This window comes from Mastigoproctus giganteus, chromosome 1 (assembly GCF_048544385.1).
Source record: "Mastigoproctus giganteus isolate SK-2022 chromosome 1, ASM4854438v1, whole genome shotgun sequence".
NCBI classification, from domain to species: Eukaryota; Metazoa; Arthropoda; class Arachnida; order Uropygi; family Thelyphonidae; genus Mastigoproctus; species Mastigoproctus giganteus.
This window is the reverse complement of record NC_143575.1, coordinates 89,986,119-90,008,738: the sequence shown is the minus strand read 5'-3', so window position 1 is coordinate 90,008,738 and position 22,620 is coordinate 89,986,119. Positions and strand designations below refer to the sequence as shown.

The window sequence follows — 22,620 nt, the reverse complement described above, 5'->3', positions numbered from 1 at the left end:
ATATACATTGATGCATGAAGAAGTTTTTAAGGATGGGAATATCAGAACCATAATCAAGTCATAACCAGAACCTAATTGATTTTGTGATAACTGAGAAGAACTTGGGGGAAAAAAAATTGTTGAAGCTAAAAGTTAATAAGGCACCTGGAGTGAAAGAATCAGCAAAAGAGGTAAAGCAAGACTTTGCCCATAATTATGAGAGAGAGAGAGAGAGAGAGCATCCTTGGATCTGAGGTATTAGAATGAAATAAAAACAGCCACTCCCTGGCTAACATAATACTCCGCTTATGGAAATTCGACTTTGAGTTTTTGCCGGCCGGTGCAAAAAATTTTCAAGTTAAAAATTTTTTTTATTAAAACTTAAAAAGTACATACCACAGTTACATTAAAAAAACATGATATATTGGCACTGATTAAACAGAATTCAAAACCCCCAAAATATTTTCAATAAATTACAGAGGAAATTTGGCCTCTGTCAAGTGACTTGTCAGGTTAAATTAGAACATATATGAAATTTAAAAACAAAAAACATAGACTAACTTTGTGTGGTATATACAGGGTGTTTCCAAAGTGATGGTCAATAATTTAAAGGTGAAAAGTACAAATAAAATAAACAAAAGTTCCAGTGAACAATGGGCCCCAAACGAACTGTTTTTGAGATAATGCACATTTTCTGTTAAGATCTGCCACTGACTATGGAAGCACTCTGGGATGGTAGTCTGTATTGCTGAGACCTTGTACATGCTGGATACGGTAGGGGTACAGTAATTGGTGATGTGAAATTTGCCACACACTGCTATGGCTCAGAACACACCCTTGCAGAGCAACCCTCCTTGTCGAAATTCCTAGATTTTGTTCTATTCTTTCTAACACCCTTTCCTCAATATCAGGTGTTATGCTTCTGGGCCTACCTGCTCGTACTCCATGTGCAAAGCACCCGTGTTCTCTAAGGCATTGATGTACCCTTATGAATGTTAGGCTGCCTTCGGCGGGGAAATGCTTCTTGGTACAAATGTGCAGCCTCGAGTGGTGCCTCCGTAGTCAGGTGGGCAGGAGCAGCAGTGCATAGCACATGCTTCTTGATTAGACCAGGGTTGGAGCCTGTGACCACCAAATATGGAGGATGCAGAAATGTCAGGGAATGACTACTGCATATCCTTGGAGCAATATGGCCTTAGTTGGTAATGCTCCTTAAAAAAAAACCAAACAACAACAGCAGCCTCGAGTGTACTGCCGTTGGCTTTACCATGCAAGAAGTGCATGCCGCATACTCTTGCTGTAACCTCTTTCCATATTGACTATCCTTTGACAAGGACCAGTATGCCTGCTACGTTTCAGAGCATGCGTATGGGGAAAGGGAGAGAGAGAGAGAATGAGCATAACCTAACCTAAACAAACAAACAAGTCGGTGGTGGATCCCAACTAGAAATGTGCAATAACTCAAAAACGATTCACTTAAGGACCCATGTTTACTAGGCTTTTTTTGCATATTATAGTCTGTACAGTTCACCTTTAAATTATTGACCATCACTTTTGAAACACCCTGTATATATGTTGCCTTTATCAACTAAACACTGATGTGAAATGAAAGAAATTTTTTGTTTGTACTGTGGGATAACCATGTATGGTTAGACAGAGTTCGCAAACTTGAACCACAGGTCACTCAACGTGCACCTATGTCTGTACCTTTGTGCTTGACCACTCAGTTACGGCAACCTAAAGATATCAGTTTAAGTAACATAACACAGAGTATGATGGAATATTAATGTCATGAAACATATATTGCTACCAAGGGAACAAGACAATCAAAAGAGTAGGGCAGGAAAGGTTACTTTTGGAGCGGGGGAAAGTTATCATATCACAAGCTAGCTTGTAGTATGGTGCTGGATACCAGGGAATATATTATCAGTCCATCGGTTACCTGGACTATCACGGTATAACACGGTAGTTTGGTTCCTACAAAATCTCGTGTAAAACGAAACTATACGGAAAGAAGAACCAGTACAAAAAAAGGCAGGTTACGTTCCAAAAGCTAACAACCATTTTTTATAACTATCGGAAACTTAATTTTTATAGTAGTTTTATATTAATAACTTAATATTTTAACTTTATTTTTATAATAGTATTAACTTAAATAGTAATAACTGAACAAACTTCTTACCTTACAAACTGTGATATTTATATGTCAGATAATGTACATTCACTTAATTTTCTTCCTCTTTATTGCTGCTAAGCACAATCTCTTCTGCAGCATCTAGATTTTGTGTACCTTATGCTCTCCGAACTGCATGCTTTGAAGTCAGAATTTTTTATGGTCTCAAACAAGCACGAGTTCAATAGCACAGGACCTAACTCAGGGCTCTCCCAGCAAAATACAGTGGAGCTCCCAGTTTAAAGATATAAAGCACAAATTTAATTGTTTTTTTATTACCTTACCAGTTAACAAAGTTAAATGATTGGTGAAAATTGGAAGAATATTTTCCAGTTAGCAAATCAAAATAAATTTACGTTTACGTACATAGTTTAATTAATACATACTGTAATATGTACATACTAACTAATTGATGTTTCTGTTCACTGACTTTTTTTTTTTTGTTGTTGTAAAATTTAAAACAGTAAAAATGATAAGCGATTAATAACAAAGAACACTGCACACTCAAGTAGCAGCAAATGCAATACAGTACGTATAAATGAGATATGGAGTGATGAGTTTCTGAAAATTTATTTATTTTTTTTATATGATTGAATATTTCATGGAAGGGGAAACACATTTTGCCATAATAACGTGAAAACCTACAGAATTCCAGCTATCGGTACTATTCCAAATGCAAGAAGATCGAGTTTACTGCCCGTTTATAATTGATTACTAACAGAAAAGACCAATAAACTGGAAACTGCAAATTGTTTTTATTGTTTTATGGTAGTGACCTCCAGAAATGTGCTTTGTGAAAAATATCACAAAGGCGATAACTATTAGTGAGTCAACAGCAGGGATTTACAAAAAAAAGAATCGAAAGGTTGAAAATTACATCTAACATAATAGCAGGGTTTTCCCAGCATAAAAGCTCAAAAATATTGTTATGCGAGATTTCCCGCAATTCTCAAACTGTGTTATATAAGTACCATGTTGTGCGAGGATTGCTGGAATTTATCAATCATGTTATGCGAGGGTTGCCTGTATTAGCATAATAAGGTAAGCTGGTAAATTTTTGTGCAGAAATAACTTCAAATGGTGTTTAAACTGAATATTTTTTAAAAATGTTCCTATATACTGTAATGTTAACATTTAAATACTAGACAATACTGGTAAGCATATCAATCTTTATTGATCAAAATATCAACATTGATTGGTTAAAATAGCAAAACTGGGACAGATAGTGGTGCTATAGCTTCAGTACTTAGACTTGGATTGCTCTTATTTTGGGAATTTTTGGCACATTGATTGCTTTTGTTCATAGCAGCCATTTTGTATGATACTTGATAAATATAAATTTTTCTGCTAATGTTACTAAAGTCCTTATTTTTTGTTATGCAGCTGATAAAAGACTGTCCTTTTGCAGATTTTTAAAAGTATAGTGATTCTGAGAAATAGTTGTTTAATAGAATGCTTACCCAAACAGTGGTGGAACAAAACAGTTTTGGGGCACAACTCTGCTAATGCCACTCTTATTTATTCTACTACTTCTCAGATGTTAGTTCATCACACATTATGTATTTACAGAATTCTGAATAGGAGGACTTCTGCAAAAGCACTATATTGTTGAAGCTATTATGGCATATGCATAACTTTATTTGTTTTTTATAAATAAGTAGGACATGATGTATTGGCTATGTTCTGCTCATTTAATTTTAGCCACTCGGAGGTGACCAAAATTTTCACATATTATATTTTAGAATAGAAAGGATGAGGATCTATTCTAAGTATAGATAGTTATATTAATTTTAAAAACCAGCTGCTAAATAAGTTAATTATCAACATTAAGGTTATACATAAGTGAAAAATGCTTCTGATTTGAAAGGTTCATTGAAAGGTATCACGTTATTGTATACAATAAAACAGTGTATTTTATTTTCTGTGTAGGGATCCTTGTAGTAAAACATATAAATCTGGAATGGAAGATGGTTGTCCTGTAACATTGACTCCCACTTCAAATTCATTTTATCCAGTTGTAAGTAAAAATAAATATTTTGATATTCTTTCTTATATTAAAAAAAAAAAAATTTCCATAATTAATGTTACATGGTATTACTAATGTGATATTTTAGTATGTTTATATACAGGAAATTACAATAACCTACTGACACTTCAACAGCACATTTTGTAGCTTAAAATAGTTTCTGTGAGCATATGTCTGAAAATGTTTATTTACTGAGATACAGCCACTTGAAATTCTGTTAACTCTTTTCAAGAAACATTATTAATTAAATCTTTCAGAGCAAGGAGGCAAACATAACTCACGAGTTGAAATTAAATTTCATTTCTAGAAGCCAATTCATTGGCTTCTAGAATTGGCAAAGGCCTCATGTTGTGAGAGCTATAAACGTTTCATTGATCTCATTGTGGTGGCACTTACACCACAAGTTGCTTTGTTATTGTCAGTATTCTTCTGTGCACTTAAAATGAGCTCTGTTCTAATGTAAACATCTTTGGAGATATTGTATCTCCTTGTCAAACTCCTTTCTCAATTTTAAATTTGCTACTGTCTTTGTCTAGTCTAATGAAGGAGGTAGCGTTCTCATATATTTTTTTCAAAATCATAATACAGGGTTAGTCAAAATGAAGTCCGGGGTTTCAAACAATTCCTGTATACACATGAGCAGACATAGGAAGAAAGAAATATTTCCAGAATGCAAGTACAGTCAGTCCTCGTATAACACGTGTTTACACTACACAAATTCGATCATACACGATTTATAAATAGGGGAACGATATCTTATATAACACGAACCGAATTCGCTTACGCACAATTCGCCTTTGTGTTTACAAGAAATGGCAGTCGAACGCGGAATCACCCCAACTGAATGCAACACGATAGGAATGAAGAGAAGATTCTGAAAATGTATTTGTTTTTTATATCAGTGAAGGGAAACACATTTCACCATAATAACGTAAAAACCAACACAATTCCAGCTATCGGTTTAATTGTAAATGCAATTAGATCGAGTTTACTACCAGTTTATAACAGATCCACTAGCAGAAACACAACTGGAAATTGTTTTATGGTAGTAACCCCTAGAAATGTGCTTTAGTAAAATGTGAGGTGTTAATAGTGTATCTCTGCCTTTACGGTGTTGTTTATTCAGTTGCTACACGTGCGCAGCTTTGTTTATGTGTATCAAGCGTGCCTCCTCGTTTTGTAATTGTGCTTTATTCCCTAAAAATGAGTAAAATACTTAAAAGGTGTGAAAAGGAAGCGTCCTAGTGAAGACACTGCGATTCAGAGAGAAAAAGAAAAGCAATATCGATAAACAGAGGCGGACTGGGTCAAAAATTCTTACCCAGGAAAATATATAGTGGCCTCATACTATGGTTTATGGCCAAAATCACACCGGCCACCGGGGTTTCCCCAGTGGCCGGTGTGATTCTATGGCCATAAACCATAGAATGGCCAGTCCGCCTCTGTCGATAGAGAAAAAATATGAAATTGTGAAACGCTTTGAGCAAAATGAAAGACCATGTGATATTGCACGTGCTACAGACCTAAATGAGGCAACGCCGAGAATTACAAAGAATGCGGAGAAAATAAAAACAACTTTCATAGCAGGAACAACTCAAAGTGTAATTAAAATCCATTAGATTAAGACACAAAGAATTGGAAGACATGGAACAGCTGTCATCTGTTTGGATAGAAAACCAAACAAAAAACAAGCTTGCTTATGATAGAAGCAAAAGCATTAGCAATATTTTATTACGTAATAGTCGTAATAAAATATGTATTTTATTCGTAAAAAATACTTACGTATTTTTTATTATTTTATTATTTATTATATTATAATACAATATAATAATAATAAAAATTATAAAAAATATAAGATTATTTTTTATTACGTATTTTAATCGTTATAAAATACATAAGTATTTTATTTATTGTGTTTGGTAATGTTTTGGTTACCAATGTGTGTTCAATCTTGGGTGGTTGGCACCGAACCCTGTTTTTCCCATAGGGCCTGTTGTTTATATTGCATGATTTTGCATTGCACAAGGGTTTCTAGGAACACAACTGTCATGCTATACGAGGACTGACTGTATAGTAATGAAGTTTTTTTACATACCTCGTAAATGTTCAATATGAGAGCCTTTAGATACGGCAGACATCAACTTGGAAGAGGAATTCTTCCCACACACGGCTTAGTAAGTCAGGAGTGATGCTGTCAGTGGCTTTGGTGATCCGATCTTTCAGTTCTGGTATAGTCGCAGGTAAGGGAGGCACAAAAACATTATCCTTTATGAAACCCCACAGGAAGAAATCACATGGCGTTAGGTTGGGAGACTGAGGTGGCCATGTCGCAACAGAGCAGAACTTGCGTCACAGGCAAACGAACGACTGCACGGTGGTATGCGTCCACCGCCATCTGGTGGTTAGCCATGCAGCATACCAAACATCACGAGCATGGGAATGAAACTTGAGATATTATGTGTTCTTTCGAGATGGCTACAAATGATTATGACACACGCACTTTCCCAAAAAAAAATTCTGAAACCCCGGACTTCGTTTTGAATAACCCTGTATATGGGGTTGTCTTTACAGTGTTCAAAACATTGCCTTATGCTGTATGGAGTCAAATGCCAGGCATAATGGTGTTTTATATTCATTTGCTTTCTCCATTAGCTGCGATATTATGTGAAGGTGATCCATAGTTGAGAATCCTGTCCTAAAGCCAGCTTGCTCTTTTCGTTGATTCTCATCAAGTATTCTTTCTAATCTGTTAGTAATGACCCTTGTGAAGAACTTGTAAATATGAGATAACAAGCTGATTGGTCTATATTTTCCAATTTCTGATTTATCTCCTTTCTTATGCAGCAAAACTATGATTGCATTATTCCGCTCCTTAGGTGTCACACCACCTTTTCTAATGCATTTTTTGAAGAGTCTTGCCAGTTTTTGTGTCATGTCTCTTCCTCCCAATTTTAACAACTCGACAGTAACTTCATCTTCCCCCGGGACTTTCTGATTCTTCATTTTCTTCAATGCATGTTCTACTGCATCAGGAAGGTTATCAGGTATGTCACATGTGTTACTAATTTGTGATCTATCTTCCCCACTGTTGGCATCATTCCCTTGCTGCTTACATAATTCTCTATAGTAGTCTTCTGTTTTTTGAATTATGCCTTCTCTGCTATTTATAAGTACACCCTCACTATTCTTCAGTTGCAGTATCATTTGTCTTTCTGTATTACTGCTCATGGCTACAGATAAGTCCTTTATTTTCCCTTAATGCTTGTTCTACTTTTCTTGTGTTAAATCTTCTTATGTCCTCTCTGAGTCTCTTTCTAATGGCTTTGCATAACTCAGTATACTCAATTTTCTCCTTGTCAGTGTTTATCTTGCTCTTCATTTGTCATCTTTGGTTCATCATGACAAGTGTTTCCTGACTAATTTTTTCTTCTTTGGATTTCTTTTTACCTATAGGTTTCTTGCCAACATGATTCAGCTATTATCAGTATATCGCATATCATTGTCACATAAAATTGGCAACATTTGTGGATCAATTATTTCAATAATGAACCTATCTTCATGATTGCAATATAAATTACTCTTGGAACAGTCGTAACTGACATCTGTGAATTTATATATAAAACATTTAATGCCTTATTCGATCAAAGGATCGAAATTAATTAAAGAACCTCTATCATTTACCTATTAGCATTAGTAGAGGCATTTGATGCAAGAAAGCAAGCTTATGCAGCATCAGCCAAAAAAAAAAAAAAAACCCACTTCCACTTCACCCCTCTGTTCGTTCAAAATACCTGTCCAGCTGAGCCTTAAACTTATTTAGGCTATCAACCTCCACCACAAGGGAAAAGTCTGTTCCACCAACCAACCACCCGCTGGCTAAAGGCAAATTTCTGCACGTCTATCCTACATCTGTCTTTCCTCAATTTGAATTTATGCCCTCTCAGGTGATTTTTCTGAGCTAGAGGAAGAATCCGGGGGCTCCCATCTGGTGAGTATGGGCTTGGCAAACCCAGGGTCCTGAGCCAGAAATCATCATTCTTCTCTTTCTTGGTGATTCCTTTCTACCACGCTCTCTCTCTCTCTCTCTCTCTCTCTCTCTCTCTCTCTCTCTCTCTCTCTCAGGGTAACTCGGGAATTTTTTTTTTTTGGCTGGTGCAGCATAAGCCTCAGGCTTCCTTGCACCATATAGCTAATAATAATAATAATAATAATCCCATCAGCATTGAGCATGCTTAAACCATTCAAGGCTTTATACACCTCTATCAGATCACCTCGCTGGTGCCTAGTCTCCAGACACTGTAATTTGCAAAACTTAAGCCTTTCTTCGTAAGAGCACCCCCTTTGTTCCATTCACTAATCTTGTTGCCCTTCTCTGTACTCGTTCCAGCAGCTCTACATCCTTCTTGAAATGAGGCCTCCAGGCCTGTATACAGTACTCTAGGTGTGGCCTGACCATTGCCTTATACAATGGAATAATCACCTCCTTATCCCTGCTGGAAAAATTCCTGTATATCATTGACAATACTCCATGAGCTACTCTTGCAGCCTGTCTGCACTGCTCAGAGAACTTCATATCTGCCTGCACAACCACCCCCAAGTCCCTTTCATTCTCTACCACTGTCAGTGTAGTACCACAGAGTTGATACGTTGCTCTTGGGTTGCTGTTTCCCATGTGTAGTACTTTACATTTGTCAATGTTAAACTTCATTTGCCACCTCTCAGCCCATCTGCTCAACCTTTCCAGATCCTGTTGCAGCAGCATAGTGTCAGTAGCGTCCTTGACAACCCTGCCAACCTTTGTATCATCTGCAAACTTGGACATTAAGCTTGATATACCATCATCAATATCATTTATAAATACAGAAAACAATAATGGACCCAACACTGAGCCCTGAGGGACTCCACTAATAACATTAGTCCACGATGAGCAGTGTCCATTGATTACCACTCTCTGTCTTCTCCCCCTCAACCACCCCTTTATCCATAGCAGCAATTTGCCTCCAATGTCACAATGCTCCAATTTGTGTAGCAGTCTTCCATGTGCAACAGTATCAAAAGCCTTTCTAAGATCCAAGTATATAATATCAAAGTTATTCCCTGCATCCAGTTCTCTTGTGACTGCATCATAGTATCCAATCAAGTTGGTCAGGCAAGACTTCCCCTTAACAAAACCATGCTGTGTCTGAGCTATAACTGAAGTCTTGTCTAAATGATCCTGCAGTGCTTCTTTAACCAGTGTTTCCATTAATTTTCCTGGAACAGAAGTTAAGCTCACAGGTCTATAATTACTTGTGTCAGCCTTTGATCCTCCTTTTTGAATTGGGGTCACATTTGCACATTTCCAGTCTATGGGTACCTCCCCTGAGTCCAAGGAAGCTCTCATAATTATGGCTAAGGGTTTGCTTACTTCCTTTGCTGCCTCCTTTAATATAACTGGATAGATCCCATCCACCCCGGGTGCCTTTCTTGTGTTTATCTTCAACAGTTTCTCCTCCACTTTACTCCCAGTTATTTCAAGATTCTGTAGCTTACTGCTAGAGTTGAATATACCTCTGGCATTCCCCTTGCTGAATAACTCCTCATGTGTGAATGTAGATGCAAAATATTCATTTAGTTTGTTAACTACCTGAGCAGGATCATCAACAGTTAAACCATCAATATCAAGTGGACCAATCTGATTCATCGCCTTCCTTCTAGAGTTTACATAAGTAAAGAACTCTTTGCTGTTTTTCTTTGCATCCCTTGCCAAGGATTTCTCGTAATCTGCCTTCGCCTGCCTAACCTACTTTGTAACTTTGTTGCATATCAACTTGTATCTATCATAGGCTTCTGTGTTAATTTGTAAGTATCCCATGCATTTTTCTTCTCTGCCATATGCCTCATTAGTTCATCTGATATTCATTTTGGCCTAAACCTTGAACAATATTTCTTAGTTGGTATGTAAAGCCTAGTAGCTTCCAAGATAAGTTCTTTGAATGCTTCCCATTTTGAATTTGCTGTTGGTAACATCATCAGTTGGTCCCACTGTATAGAATTTAAATACTGTCTCAGTCCATCGTAGTCGCCTTTACGGAAGCAATAACCCTTCCCTTTACCCCTAACGGTAGTTACCTCTTTGAGTAAATCCCACTTCAGCACACTGTGATCACTGCCACCTAGTGGTTCGTTTATCTGCAGATTCTTAATGCATGAAGAATCACTGCTGATAATCAAATCAAGAGTATTACTCCCTCTAGTTGCCTCCCGAACATGCTGATGTAGAAAACAATCATCCAATAAATCCACAAAAGCCCTGCTAGTGTGTGAGTAACCAGCCCCCAAATTCCAGTCAATATCTGGGAAATTAAAATCTCCCATTATAAGACTCTCTGATTTACTGGCCCACTCTATTTCCCTGTACAGTTCCTTATTATACTCATCAGAGTCATTAGGCTTATAGCACACTCCTACTCTCAGTTTTGATCTCCCAATGCTTATGTCACACCAAACTGACTCAACACTGCATTGTCCGGTGATGTCGACTGGCTTCACTTCCTTGGTTTTTATGTGTTTCTTAACTAATAGCATAACCCCTCCCCCCTTCCTATCCTGTCTATCCTTTCTGTAGATGTTGTACTCCCCAAATTGCAGTTCTGCATCCCTTATATCTGTGTGACACCACGTCTCTGATATCCCAACAATATCTGCCTTTGATGTTTTGAGCAATACCTCAAATTCATCAAATTTATTTACTAAACTCCTAGCATTGGTGTACACGCAAGTATACCTGCACCTGTTTCTATTCTTAGCTACCCTAACACAACCCATGTGTTTACTTGTACCGCAATGGCTCCCAGCAGTCTCTGAAATACCATGCATCTTGTTTTTCAGGCTTCTGCTCATTGTAATAGAAGCAGTGCAAGAATCTCTTTCACCTCTGCCAGTGGCTATTGTCAATCTATTGGTCTTTGTCTCCCCCCAAGCTAGCAGTTTTCCGACCCACCTAACACTGCCTCGATAGCATCAGCAAATATTCTTGCACCCTTTCTATTTAAGTGTATCCCATCCCTGTAGAAGCAATCTCTCCTGTTAACAAGTATAGTCCAGGCTGAAAAAAATTCTACCCCTTGAGCCTTGCACAATCTTTCCAGGGCCGAATTGATCGACAAGGCTCTCATCATATACTCCCTCCTATCGTGTCTGGGCAGAATTGCAGACACTTTCAAATTCAACCCTAATTCTCGGCTTTTGTTCAACAGTGACCTGTTCTTGTTAAGTAATTCTGCCGATCTCCTACTCTTAATATTATTAGTGCCAACGTGTACAACTATATCACCTTTTGTGCCCTTAAAAGATGATATTCGCTCTACAACGTCATCAACCTTTGCCCCTGGCAGACATACCCTGGTCCTGTTCCACCTATCTTTTTTACAAAGCATGTTCCCCGTTTCCCTGACAATAGAGTCACCAACAACTACTAGTTCCTTCGGGACCAGCGCATTCTGCCTTGGGGGTTGCCTCTGTGTCACGCGATGCCCAAGTGCAAGCTCTGGCGTTGATGTGGGCAGCTGAGAGCTTGATGGGCCCCTCAATTTAGTTTCTTCGAGGGCATCCACCCTGTCCTTCAAGCTCTCATATAGGCCCACAAGAACGCCGAGTTGTTGCCTGATATCGATACACTCCTTGCATCGCGCACACACAAAGACATCCCCCTTGGCAGTATCATGTCCCGTACCTATTACTATTATACTTGCTGGTTAATTTTGTAAGTTTATGAAAAAAAAAAAAAAAAAGTCTTCAGTTTGATTTATTGTCAGATATATAAAATAAACTCCTTGCTCCAAGGACAAGGAGTTCATTTGACAGTTTTATAAATGTTGATTGTGATATAAAATTGGTGGACTGTGTTCAAATAATGCAGAGAGCTTACCAGATATAAGCATAAGAAGAGGGTGATATGGAGCATGAGGATGATGTAAAAGGAATTTCTCACATGTATCTACATGTGAGGAAGCTTAGAAATTAGTAAATGTACTACATAGATTTGCTCTGTCTTTCAACTGCAAAAGATTTTTTATGCAATAAATCAGTCATATTGAGGACACTGATGTGTAAATGAATTAGACTCTTAAGTATTTTAAATGAAAATGAAATGAGTGTAGGTAAAATTTACATATATATTTTTTAATATGGTGTGATACGGTGCTGTAGTTACACACACACACACACACACACACACACACACACACACACACACACACACACACACACACACACACACACACACACACACACACACACACACACAGGGATGTTAAAATTGAAAGTGATTTTTATTTGAAACAAAAATAAAAACAATTAATAGTAATGATGAGTAATTAAAAGCATGAGAGGGTGTGACACAGCTGCACCCACAGTTAACCACTCATATCTAAATACACCTACTACACCAGTTACAGAATTATAGGCATCCAGTTAGTAATATTATTAGTTAGTAATAAACAACTATTGTTTTTATTTTGCTTTTTATTCAGATAAAATCAGTTTACTTTCATTTCTGAAGTACAGAGATGACATTTTTAGACTTAACTGAGTATGGGTCAGCAACTTTCACATTGAAAATAAAGCAATTTATTAGACAAAATTTGTGAATTGGGGACATATTTGCACATCTCCAGTCTGTGGGCACCTCCCCTGAGTCCAAGGAAGCTTCATAATTATGGCTAAGGGTTTGCTTACTTCCTTTGCCGCTTTCTTTAATATTACTGGATAGATTCCATCCACCCCAAGTGCCTTTCTTATGTTCAATTTCACTTTGATCTCAGTTATTATGAAATCATTAAGCTCCCTGTTAGAGTTTAATAAGCTTCTGTCCTTCACTTCCCTTCAAGCCTCCTCATTTGTTAATTTAGATGCAAAATACTCAGTTTGTCAGCTACCCCAGCAGGTTCATCAACCATCGATGTCAAGTGGACCAATCTGATTCATCCCCTTCCTTCTAGAGTTTACATAAGTAAAGAAGTCTTTACTGTTTTTCTTTGCATTGTTTGCCAAATATTTCGCATAAATCTGCCTTTGCGGTGCATTATAGCCCTAGTCGCTAATGAGCCAATAAAACCCAAGCAACAACAACAAGTGACTTGATTACAGACTGTCTTATGTCTACCATAGGAATCTGTCTCTCCTGAAAATTTGTGTCCAATGTATTTTTCTTCTCTGCCACAAGTCTCATTAGGTCATCCATTTAGGCCTAAATCTTGAACAGTATTTCTTAGTTGGTATGAAAAGCCTAGTAGTTTCCAAGATTAATTCCTTGAATGCTTCCCATATAGAATTTGCTGTTGGTAACATCATCGTCAAGTCAGTCCCACTGTATAAAGTTTAAAAAACCTCTGAGACCCCTGTAGTCACCTTTATGAAAGCAAAAACCCTTCCCTTTACTCCTGATGGTAGTTTCATCTTTAAGTAAATGCCACATCAGTACACTGTGATCACTGCTACCTATTGGTTCCTTTATCTGCAGATTCTTAATGCATGAATAATCACTGCTGATAATCAGATCAAGAGTACTACTCCCTCTGGTTGCCTCTCAAACATGCTGCTGTAGAAAACAATCATCCAATAAATCCACAAAAGTCTTGCTAGTGTGTGAGCGACCAACCACAAGTTCCAGTCTATATCTGGAAAGTTAAAGTACCCCATTATAAGACGATCTGATTTACTGCCCCACTCTTATTTCCCTGTACGTTTGTTCATTGTACTCATCAGAGATTTTAATTTTATTTTATTTATTTATTATTTTTTTTTTCCAATTATAGGCATCCAGTTGCAAGTAATATTAGAAAAAATATACTCACTACTTACACTTAGAACACCATTTTACAAAGAACAGAATTTGCATAAATTATACAAAAGAAAAGTCAAATCAGTTCAACAGTGTCATCGATGCACGTTAAAAACTTTTGACAACTGCTACAGTCATCAAGCAACTTTACTGCACTCAATTCTCTCTTGAACAAAACGTAAACATCTTGTTTGTTAGCATGACTAATACTTGAAAAGTAACAACTGAAATTTTAAAACAGTGCCAACCCCACGTGTGCTTAAGGAACCTTTGAAAGTTACTGTAATCTTGGAAATTGATGAGCAAATTCCTTCCACCCCATTTTAGGTAATGCACATAGAATAATTAATATTTGTAAATAATTATAAGTAGACACATGCTCCTTTGAGGTAACTGACTATATCTTATTAAAAACAAACTGACCAAACGGATTTTTGATGGCACAGGCCTACCAAGATAATGATCCCATTGCAAAACAAAGTCAACTGGGGCATTCACCATGAGTTTCTGTATCTAAAGAACAGTCATAATTTGTAAGTTACTGATATGTTAAAGGGTCACTCGAAGAGGTGCTGAGAGCATACCACACTTGTTGCTTATAAAGAGTGAGTGATTAACAGTTACACTCGGTGCTATCATTTCAGTTTTTCTTTGAGTTGTTTAACAGAGTTACAGTATATGTATGAGGTGTGGCAATAAAATTCCTGGACTGATGCTGCTGCATTTTCGTTCAGTGAGTTTGAAAATAAATGGATATAGTTATGTTTTAGTCAAACTTCCTATAACAGATGGTGGTACAGAGATTGTCCAGTAGGCTGACAGGTTGCAAGTACCAACCAGTTTCGTCAGTTGTGTTAATTCTGTGTCGTAATTTTGCAATGGAGCACTGAACAAATATCAGATTTTGCTTTTAACTGGGAAAATCTGCATCTGAAATGTATGAAGTCTTAAAAACTGTTTATGGTGATGAAACATGTACCAGTGTGTTTAAGGTGTTAAGATGTACCAGTGTGTTTAAGATGTTAAGATGTTACCAGCGTGTTTTGAATGTTATAAGTGGTTCAAAGACAGATGTGAGGATGTTCGTGATGATTCAAGAAGTGGACATTCATCAACCTCTTGAAATGAGGACACAGTTGCAAAAGTTCAGAAAATTGCGGCAAGAGATGGTTATTTGACCCTCAGAATGATGGCTGATGAGTTGGATAAGGAGATGATTGTCAAATTCTGCATAAAGAGTTAGGGAAATAGCAAAATTTGTGCTGCGCAACCTACCAGATGATCAGAAGCAGTGAAGAGTGTCATTGTGCAAAGATTTCATCCAGACTTGTCAAGACAGTCCTAATTTCCTCGATTGTATTGTCACTGGAGATGAGTTGGGTGTTTCAGTACAATCCAGAGTTAAAGTGTCAGAGCATGCAGTGGATTTCAAAAGTTTAATTTCCAGAAGTCCAGGATCGAGACTATACTGATCATGTTTTTGACAAATGGTGTGATCACAAGGAATTTATACAGGGGGAGAGGGTCGGTGCTGTGTTCTACATACAGGTGCTTTAAAGACTATTGAAGTGTATTTTCCTGGTGCGATTGCATTTTCAAGAGAAAGGCAGTGGTTCTTGTTGCATGACAGTGTTACCACCCATTCTGCACTTGTTGTGAAGACATTTCTGGTGTAACATGACATTGTTCAGATCAACCATCCAACCTGCTCTCCTGATCTAGCACCAGTAGTTGCCTTTCCCAAGATGAAAACTGCCCTTAGAGGAAAGATTTCAAGATGTTGAGGACATAAAGAAAAACATAATTGCTAAACTGAATGTCATATCTTTGGATTCTTTCACAGACTCTTTTTCAGAAACTTCTAGAATTGTGTAATAAGAGCATTTTTCAGTCAGGTGGTGATTACTCTGAATAAAAATAAAACCACTCTTTGAGCTCCTTCACTTTGTTCTTTTTATTGCACCAGTCCAGAAACTTTTTTTGTAGTTATGTTTTAATTGTTTATGATGCCCTGCTGTAATAGTAGGAGGAAGCATAAAACATCTCTCACTTACTCAGAGAAGTATAACATGTTAAAGCAGCTTGACTCAGGGGAACTAAGTTGGCAGATGATTTTGGTAAATCTTATGTTAGTGAAAAAAAACCCCTTTTGTTGCCATTTCTACTAACCAAGGACTAATTAGGTTCTTAAACTAGGTGAAATGTCTTGTAAATCTGGTTCCTTCAGGAGTGATCTCATAATGCTCCAATATCTGGAAAAATTTTACAGAGGTAATTTTTTTTTATTCATAAATTTCAGAAAGTGACACGTTCACAACAAGAAAATGATGTATAGGTCAACAAATTTAAGAAGTGCTATGGAATTAAGTATTTCTCCATAAATAGTGAAAGACTTTCTAGTGATATTACTGCCATAAAACCTTTTCTGCTTAAATTTATTCAAAATATAATTGAATGAGATTTGAGTTCTGAACAAGTTTACTGTGCAGCATATTTTTTTTTTTTTTTTTTTGGAGAAATTTCCAAAGGAAACTGCAGTTCATAAGAAATAAAGATTTTCATCAGATAGCAAAGTCAGCAGAGAGTGAGTGCTCATGCCTTGCACAAATTTCCCCCAGAATCCACAAATTACATTTATTAGTGATAGAAAAATCACAAAAACCATTGGCTTTCAAAAACTGTTCAATTCTATTTTTTTAAAAGTGCTATAAGAAGAGGTGAGCAAATAGAGAATTGTTTTCAACTGGGCTTATGCTGAATATGTTCCATCTTCAAAAAAATGTATAAAAGAAATTAAAATACCAGAAAAACTGCTAATTCTGATGGCAACATTTTTACAATGTTTTTCTTCTCACTGGATAAATATGATGCAAGCCAGTGGACCAAAATGTGATCCAGGCAATAACTTTATAAGATATGTTGTTTTCTCTTGCTAAAGCCTTGGATCTTATATATTAGAGACCTCTTTGAGGGAAAAAAGAAAAAATCCACTGAGAAAGTGAAATAACTCCAGAGAACATTGGATTAACAGCAAAAATGAAAATAATTTTGAATTTTAGACCAATAGCAAAATTATAAATAGCATCTTAGAGGCAAAGTAAAGAAAAATGGTGAGGAATCTGAGCACTTGACCCTGTGTAGAGTCAGATTGTCTTTATTCCATGCTGGGAATAAATGCAGATACTGCCCAACAAGAAATAACAAGCCTTACCTCCAGTTACCACATCCACTTATTAAGAATGTATATTGATGGGGTAGGGAAAAGCTAAAAAGCACCTGTATTATTTGTTCCATCTGTGAGAAAAGGAAGGGAAAAAAGTCATCCATCTGTTGTTTCCTATAACAGATAACTTCAGATTATTAAGAAAGTGTGGTGCACATTTGCCGTTTATGTAGTTTATTTAGGGCTGCCTAAGTGGTTGTATTATTACATTATAGCCATAGTTACCACTGTGCCAGTAAAAACTAAACCAAACCAAAATCAGTGGTTGTATTTGTGAACATTGCATTTTTATCAGTATGCATTACCTAAAATAAACCTCTTGTACCCATGTAATAAACATACTTCTCTTTTCAGAATTCTTAGTTGTGTTCACCACTTTTGGGTATCCACTATTCACAATGTTATCCCACCTCCACCATTTCCAACCTATAAATCTTCAGTAATTTCAGATATAACATACATTTTGTATTTGTCTCCATCTCATTTTTTTTTAAGTGAATGAATTGTATCTGTATTTTTAATTAATAATGATTGATTATAATTGAATTTGTAATTCAAGGATATTATTAATTAAATAATATAGGTGATTCCGAAGCGTATGGTAGAAGTCTGTAATCAAGTCACAGAGGAGGTTAGGCAAGCTAAGGCAGATTATGAGAACTTTCTGGCAGAGAATGTAAAGAAAAGCAGCAAAGACTTCTAAGCTTATATTAACAGTAGAAGGAAGGATGGAATCACTTTGGGCCACTTAATGTCAATGGGTTAACTGTTGATGACTCTGCTCAGGTTGCTGGAAAATCGAATAGGTATTTTGCATATTCATTTACACATGAGGAATTCTTTAGAGAAGGGTTTGCCAGAAGTTTATCAAACTACAATGGGGATGCTAAATGACTTTGTAATAACTGAAGATAAAGTGGAAGAAAAATTGTTGGAGCTAAACATAAAAAAGTCACCTGGGGTGGATGGTATCAATCCAATTATTAAGAGAGGCAGCAAAGGTGGTGAGCAAACCCTTAGCCAAAATTATGAGAGCATCTTTGGATTCAGGAGAGGTCCCTATGGACTGGAGATGTGCAGATATCCCCAATTCATAAAGGGGATCAAGAGGCAACATGAGTAATTTCAGACCTGTTAGCTTAACCTCTGTTCTAGGGAAAAATAATGGAGTCACTGATTAGACAAATAATGCAGGACCATCTGGACAGGAATGCAATTATACTGCAGTCACAGCACAGATTTGATAAGGGGTGGTCTTGTCTAACCAGTGAGATAGGTTACTGTGATACAGTGACCAAGGAACTGGATGCAAAAAAAAAATATTTTAATATCATATACTTGGATTTCAGGAAGGCTCTTGATACTGTTGCACATAAGACTGCTGTATAAACTGGAGCAATGTGGCATTAAGGGCAAGTTACTGCTGTGGATAAAGGAATGGTTAAGTGGAAGAAGACAGTGTGTGGTTATCAATGGGCACTACTCTTTGTGGACTAATGTTATAAGTGGAGATCCCCAGGGTTCAGTTCTTGGCTCATTATTGTTTTCAATATTTATTAATGATTTATTTTATTTTTGTTACACAGAGCATTAAAACTATGATAAATGAATTAGCTTTCGGCTGGGTGGCAGCCTTCATCAGATTAAAATACTTTGAATGGCAGTTAGAATAGAGATGCACTGGCAGGATGGTGCGTGAGGCACGTGGTTAATTGTTTGTTGATGTTTGTGGCTGTGACGTATGGTGGTGACGTGGCCAGCGTTTGTCTATGGACAGAATTACTGCTTCTGTGATGGGGTTAGGTTGACAACCACTGTTCCTGTTCAACGAGGTATCCGAGCATTTTTATACTTAACGATTCCAACCAGGTGCGCCTTAGGTAATGGTGGGACTTGTCTACAACCATGACATCGCGGTGTGGGTCGATGTCGTGGTGGGTTGTCCAGACATGCTCGGCAATAGCTGAGTGTTCTACATCCGCCAAACAGATCGCCCTTTTATGTTCTGAGAGGCGTTTCTCGAGACGACGTCCAGTCTCTCCAAAGTAGCAGTTCGTGCAGTCACGGCAAGAGATGCGATAGACCACACCACTCTGTAGAAGGGTGGGGACAGGTGTTTTTATGTTGGAAAGGAGAGAAGGCAGTTTCTTGCCTGGGAGTTGGATGCACTTTACCCCATGTGATCTTAGGATTCTACCGATCTGCTGTGACAGGTTGGGGTAGTATGGGATGAATGCCCTCGTGGAAGACTCGTCACTGTTGGCGTTGCTGTTGGTCGTCACGTTGTCGCGTGCTTGTAGATCACATCTGTTAAGGACATCGATGGGGTAGCCACACCTCGTAAGGTCTACTTTGACTCTGGTGATCTCTTTGCGCCTTTCATCTGCAGAGCTGGAGTGTGTCCAGGCGCGAGTTAGCAAGGTTTGGGTGGTTGAGAGGAGGTGGCCCCGTGCGTGTGCTGACTGGAAGTTGGTAAATTGGCCAGCACACATAGGCTTACGATAAACTGTCGTCTTCAAGCATGTGTCTTCGCGCCGGACAAGTGTATCTAGGTATGGTATAGAGTTGTTTGACTCCAGCTCAATTGTGAATTTTATGAAGGGCGACAGTGAGTTGAGGTGGGTTAGGAGTCGCTGACCTGAGTCTCTAGGGATCACTACGAACACATCGTCTACGTAGCGACACCAAAAGGCGATGTGATCCGGTGCGTGTGTAAACGCACGTCCCTCTAACTCCTCCATCACGATGTTTGCTGTGACCGAGCTGACAGGGGAACCCATGGCTGTGCCATGTATCTGCTGGTAGATTGAACCATTAAACACGATTGCACCCCCTGTTAAGCACAGTCTGAGGGCGGCGGAAATGTCATCAGGCGTCAGCTTAGTTCTGTCGCTGAGGGTTCCATCATTATCCAAGAGTTGTTTTGCGCAAGAGATGGCAAGTTCCACAGGGATGGAGGTAAAGAGTGATACGACATCGAACGATGCCATGACTTGATCTTGCGAGATGGATATAGTGCGGATCCTTTCTATGAACTCAACACTGTTGGAGACGGTGTAGGTGGTCTTGCCAACTAGAGGAGAAAGAAGTCTCGAGACAAATTTAGACAGCTCGTAAGTCGGTGATCCACAGCAGGATACAATAGGTCTTAGTGGCGTGCCTTCGTTGTGCACTTTCGGCAGGCCGTAAAACCGCGGGATCTGACACCCGGAGGCACGGAGGTGATTACGGGTTGACTGTGTGATTTTCCCTTGCTTCAGCCAAGTGTTGGTGAGGATATTCACCTCTGACTCCCATCGTTCCAAAGCCTTGTTGGGGTCGATGGTTAGGGGTTTGTAGACGGTAGTGTCTCGTAAGAGCAGTAAGGCTTTCGCCATGTAATCAGTGTGGTTCATTACAACTGTACGACGGCCTTTGTCCGCCGGTAGAATGACGATGGACGAATCCCGTTTCAGTGCCTTGAGGGTAGAAATCTGTATACGGCTGAGGTTTGAAGAGACGGGCCGAGCATGGTGTAGAACTGCTGCAGTCTTTAAGCGGATTGCGTTGGCTACTTCTTCTGGGAGGCGTGATAAGCTTGCTTCCACACCCAAGGCGATGTCGGTGATCGGTGGGTGCTTTGGAAGAACGGCAAATGTCATGCCAAGGGTCAACGAGTTTATTTGTTCTGCAGATAACTGCTTGCTGCTTAGGTTCAATACGAAATCCGTGCAATTTGTGAGAGGGGCATTACGCTGGCGCCGAAATTGACGGGATTCATTAATCAAAGTATTGAACTTACGTTTCTGTCGGGCACAATAACGATCTGATTCTCTGATGGCCTGGCAACATAAAGTATTGATTACCTTGGTGTAAATAGGATCGGGAATCAGAGCCTTAAGGTCGGCAAGTAGGGCTGCTTTGCTCGCTGAAGCACGTTGTATGTCACGATGGAGGCAGCCGATCCATATGCGTAGAGTTCTGGAGCCGAAGTTCCGACAGGCACGTCCCATACGCTCACTAGGAAACGGTTGTTTGTAGCGAAACCCTTTCGGTATAATCCAGTTAGCTTTGCATCTATGTGCAAACCTCAGGTGTTGCCTGCTACGGGCTATGAAGATAAAATCTTTCTGGAGTCTCACGACCATATCATATGTTGGTTGGCCAAGAATAGTCCGTACATAATAAAACCGTGATAAGCACGGTTTTATTATGTACGGGGCCACCTCCTCTCAACCGCCCGAACCTTGCTAACTCGCGCCTGGACACACTCCAGCTCTGCAGATGAAAGGCGCAAAGAGATCACCAGAGTCAAAGTAGACCTTACGAGGTGTGGCTACCCCATCGATGTCCTTAACAGATGTGATCTACAAGCACGCGACAACGTGACGACCAACAGCAACGCCAACAGTGACGAGTCTTCCACGAGGGCATTCATCCCATACTACCCCAACCTGTCACAGCAGATCGGTAGAATCCTAAGATCGCATGGGGTAAAGTGCATCCAACTCCCAGGCAAGAAACTGCGTTCTCTCCTTTCCAACATAAAAACACCTGTCCCCACCCTTCTACAGAGTGGTGTGGTCTATCGCATCTCTTGCCGTGACTGCACAAGCTGCTACTTTGGAGAGACTGGACGTCGTCTCGAGAAACGCCTCTCAGAACATAAAAGGGCGATCCGTTTGGTGGATGTAGAACACTCAGCTATTGCCGAGCATGTCTGGACAACCCACCACGACATCGACCCACACCGCGATGTCGTGGTTGTAGACAAGTCCCACCATTACCTAAGGCGCACCTGGTTGGAATCGTTAAGTATAAAAATGCTCGGATACCTCGTTGAACAGGAACAGTGGTTGTCAACTTAACCCCATCACAGAAGCAGTAATTCTGTCCATAGACAAACGCTGGCCACGTCACCACCATACGTCACAGCCACAAACAATTAACCACGTGCCTCACGCACCATCCTGGCAGTGCATCTCTATTCTAACTGCCATTCAAAGTATTTTAATCTGATGAAGGCTGCCACCCAGCCGAAAGCTAATTCATTTATCATAGTTTTAATGCTCTGTGTAACAAAAATAAAATAAATTATGAATCCAGAGCACGCAGGCGTGTTTTATTATTTATTAATGATGTTGATAAAGGCTTAATGTCAAAGTTTGCAGATGATACAAAGGTTGGCAGGGTGGTTAACGACTGTAATCAGTGAGCTACTGCAACAATATCTGGGGAAATTGGGTCAATGGACTGAAAAATGGCAGTTGAAGTTTAACATTGACAATTGCAAGGTGAGTAGCAGTAATCCCAGAATAACTTATCAGCTGCATTATACACTGAAGGTTGTGGAAAATGAAAAAAGACCTGAGGTTAATTATGTAGTCAGATATAAAGTTAAGAAGTAAGAAATTAAT

At 38.8% G+C, this 22,620-nt stretch overlaps 1 protein-coding gene across 2 annotated transcripts in view; it reads left to right on the top strand.

The window, feature by feature from the left end:
* yrt (erythrocyte membrane protein band 4.1-like yurt) overlaps positions 1 to 22,620 on the top strand; it is a 255,318-nt gene that overhangs the window by 219,794 nt on the left and 12,904 nt on the right. For both annotated transcript variants that reach the window (XM_090380956.1, XM_090380954.1), the window contains exon 14: positions 4,082 to 4,169. In XM_090380956.1, the coding sequence (XP_090237082.1) occupies positions 4,082 to 4,169 (88 nt within the window). The remainder of the gene's footprint in view (positions 1 to 4,081; positions 4,170 to 22,620) is intronic.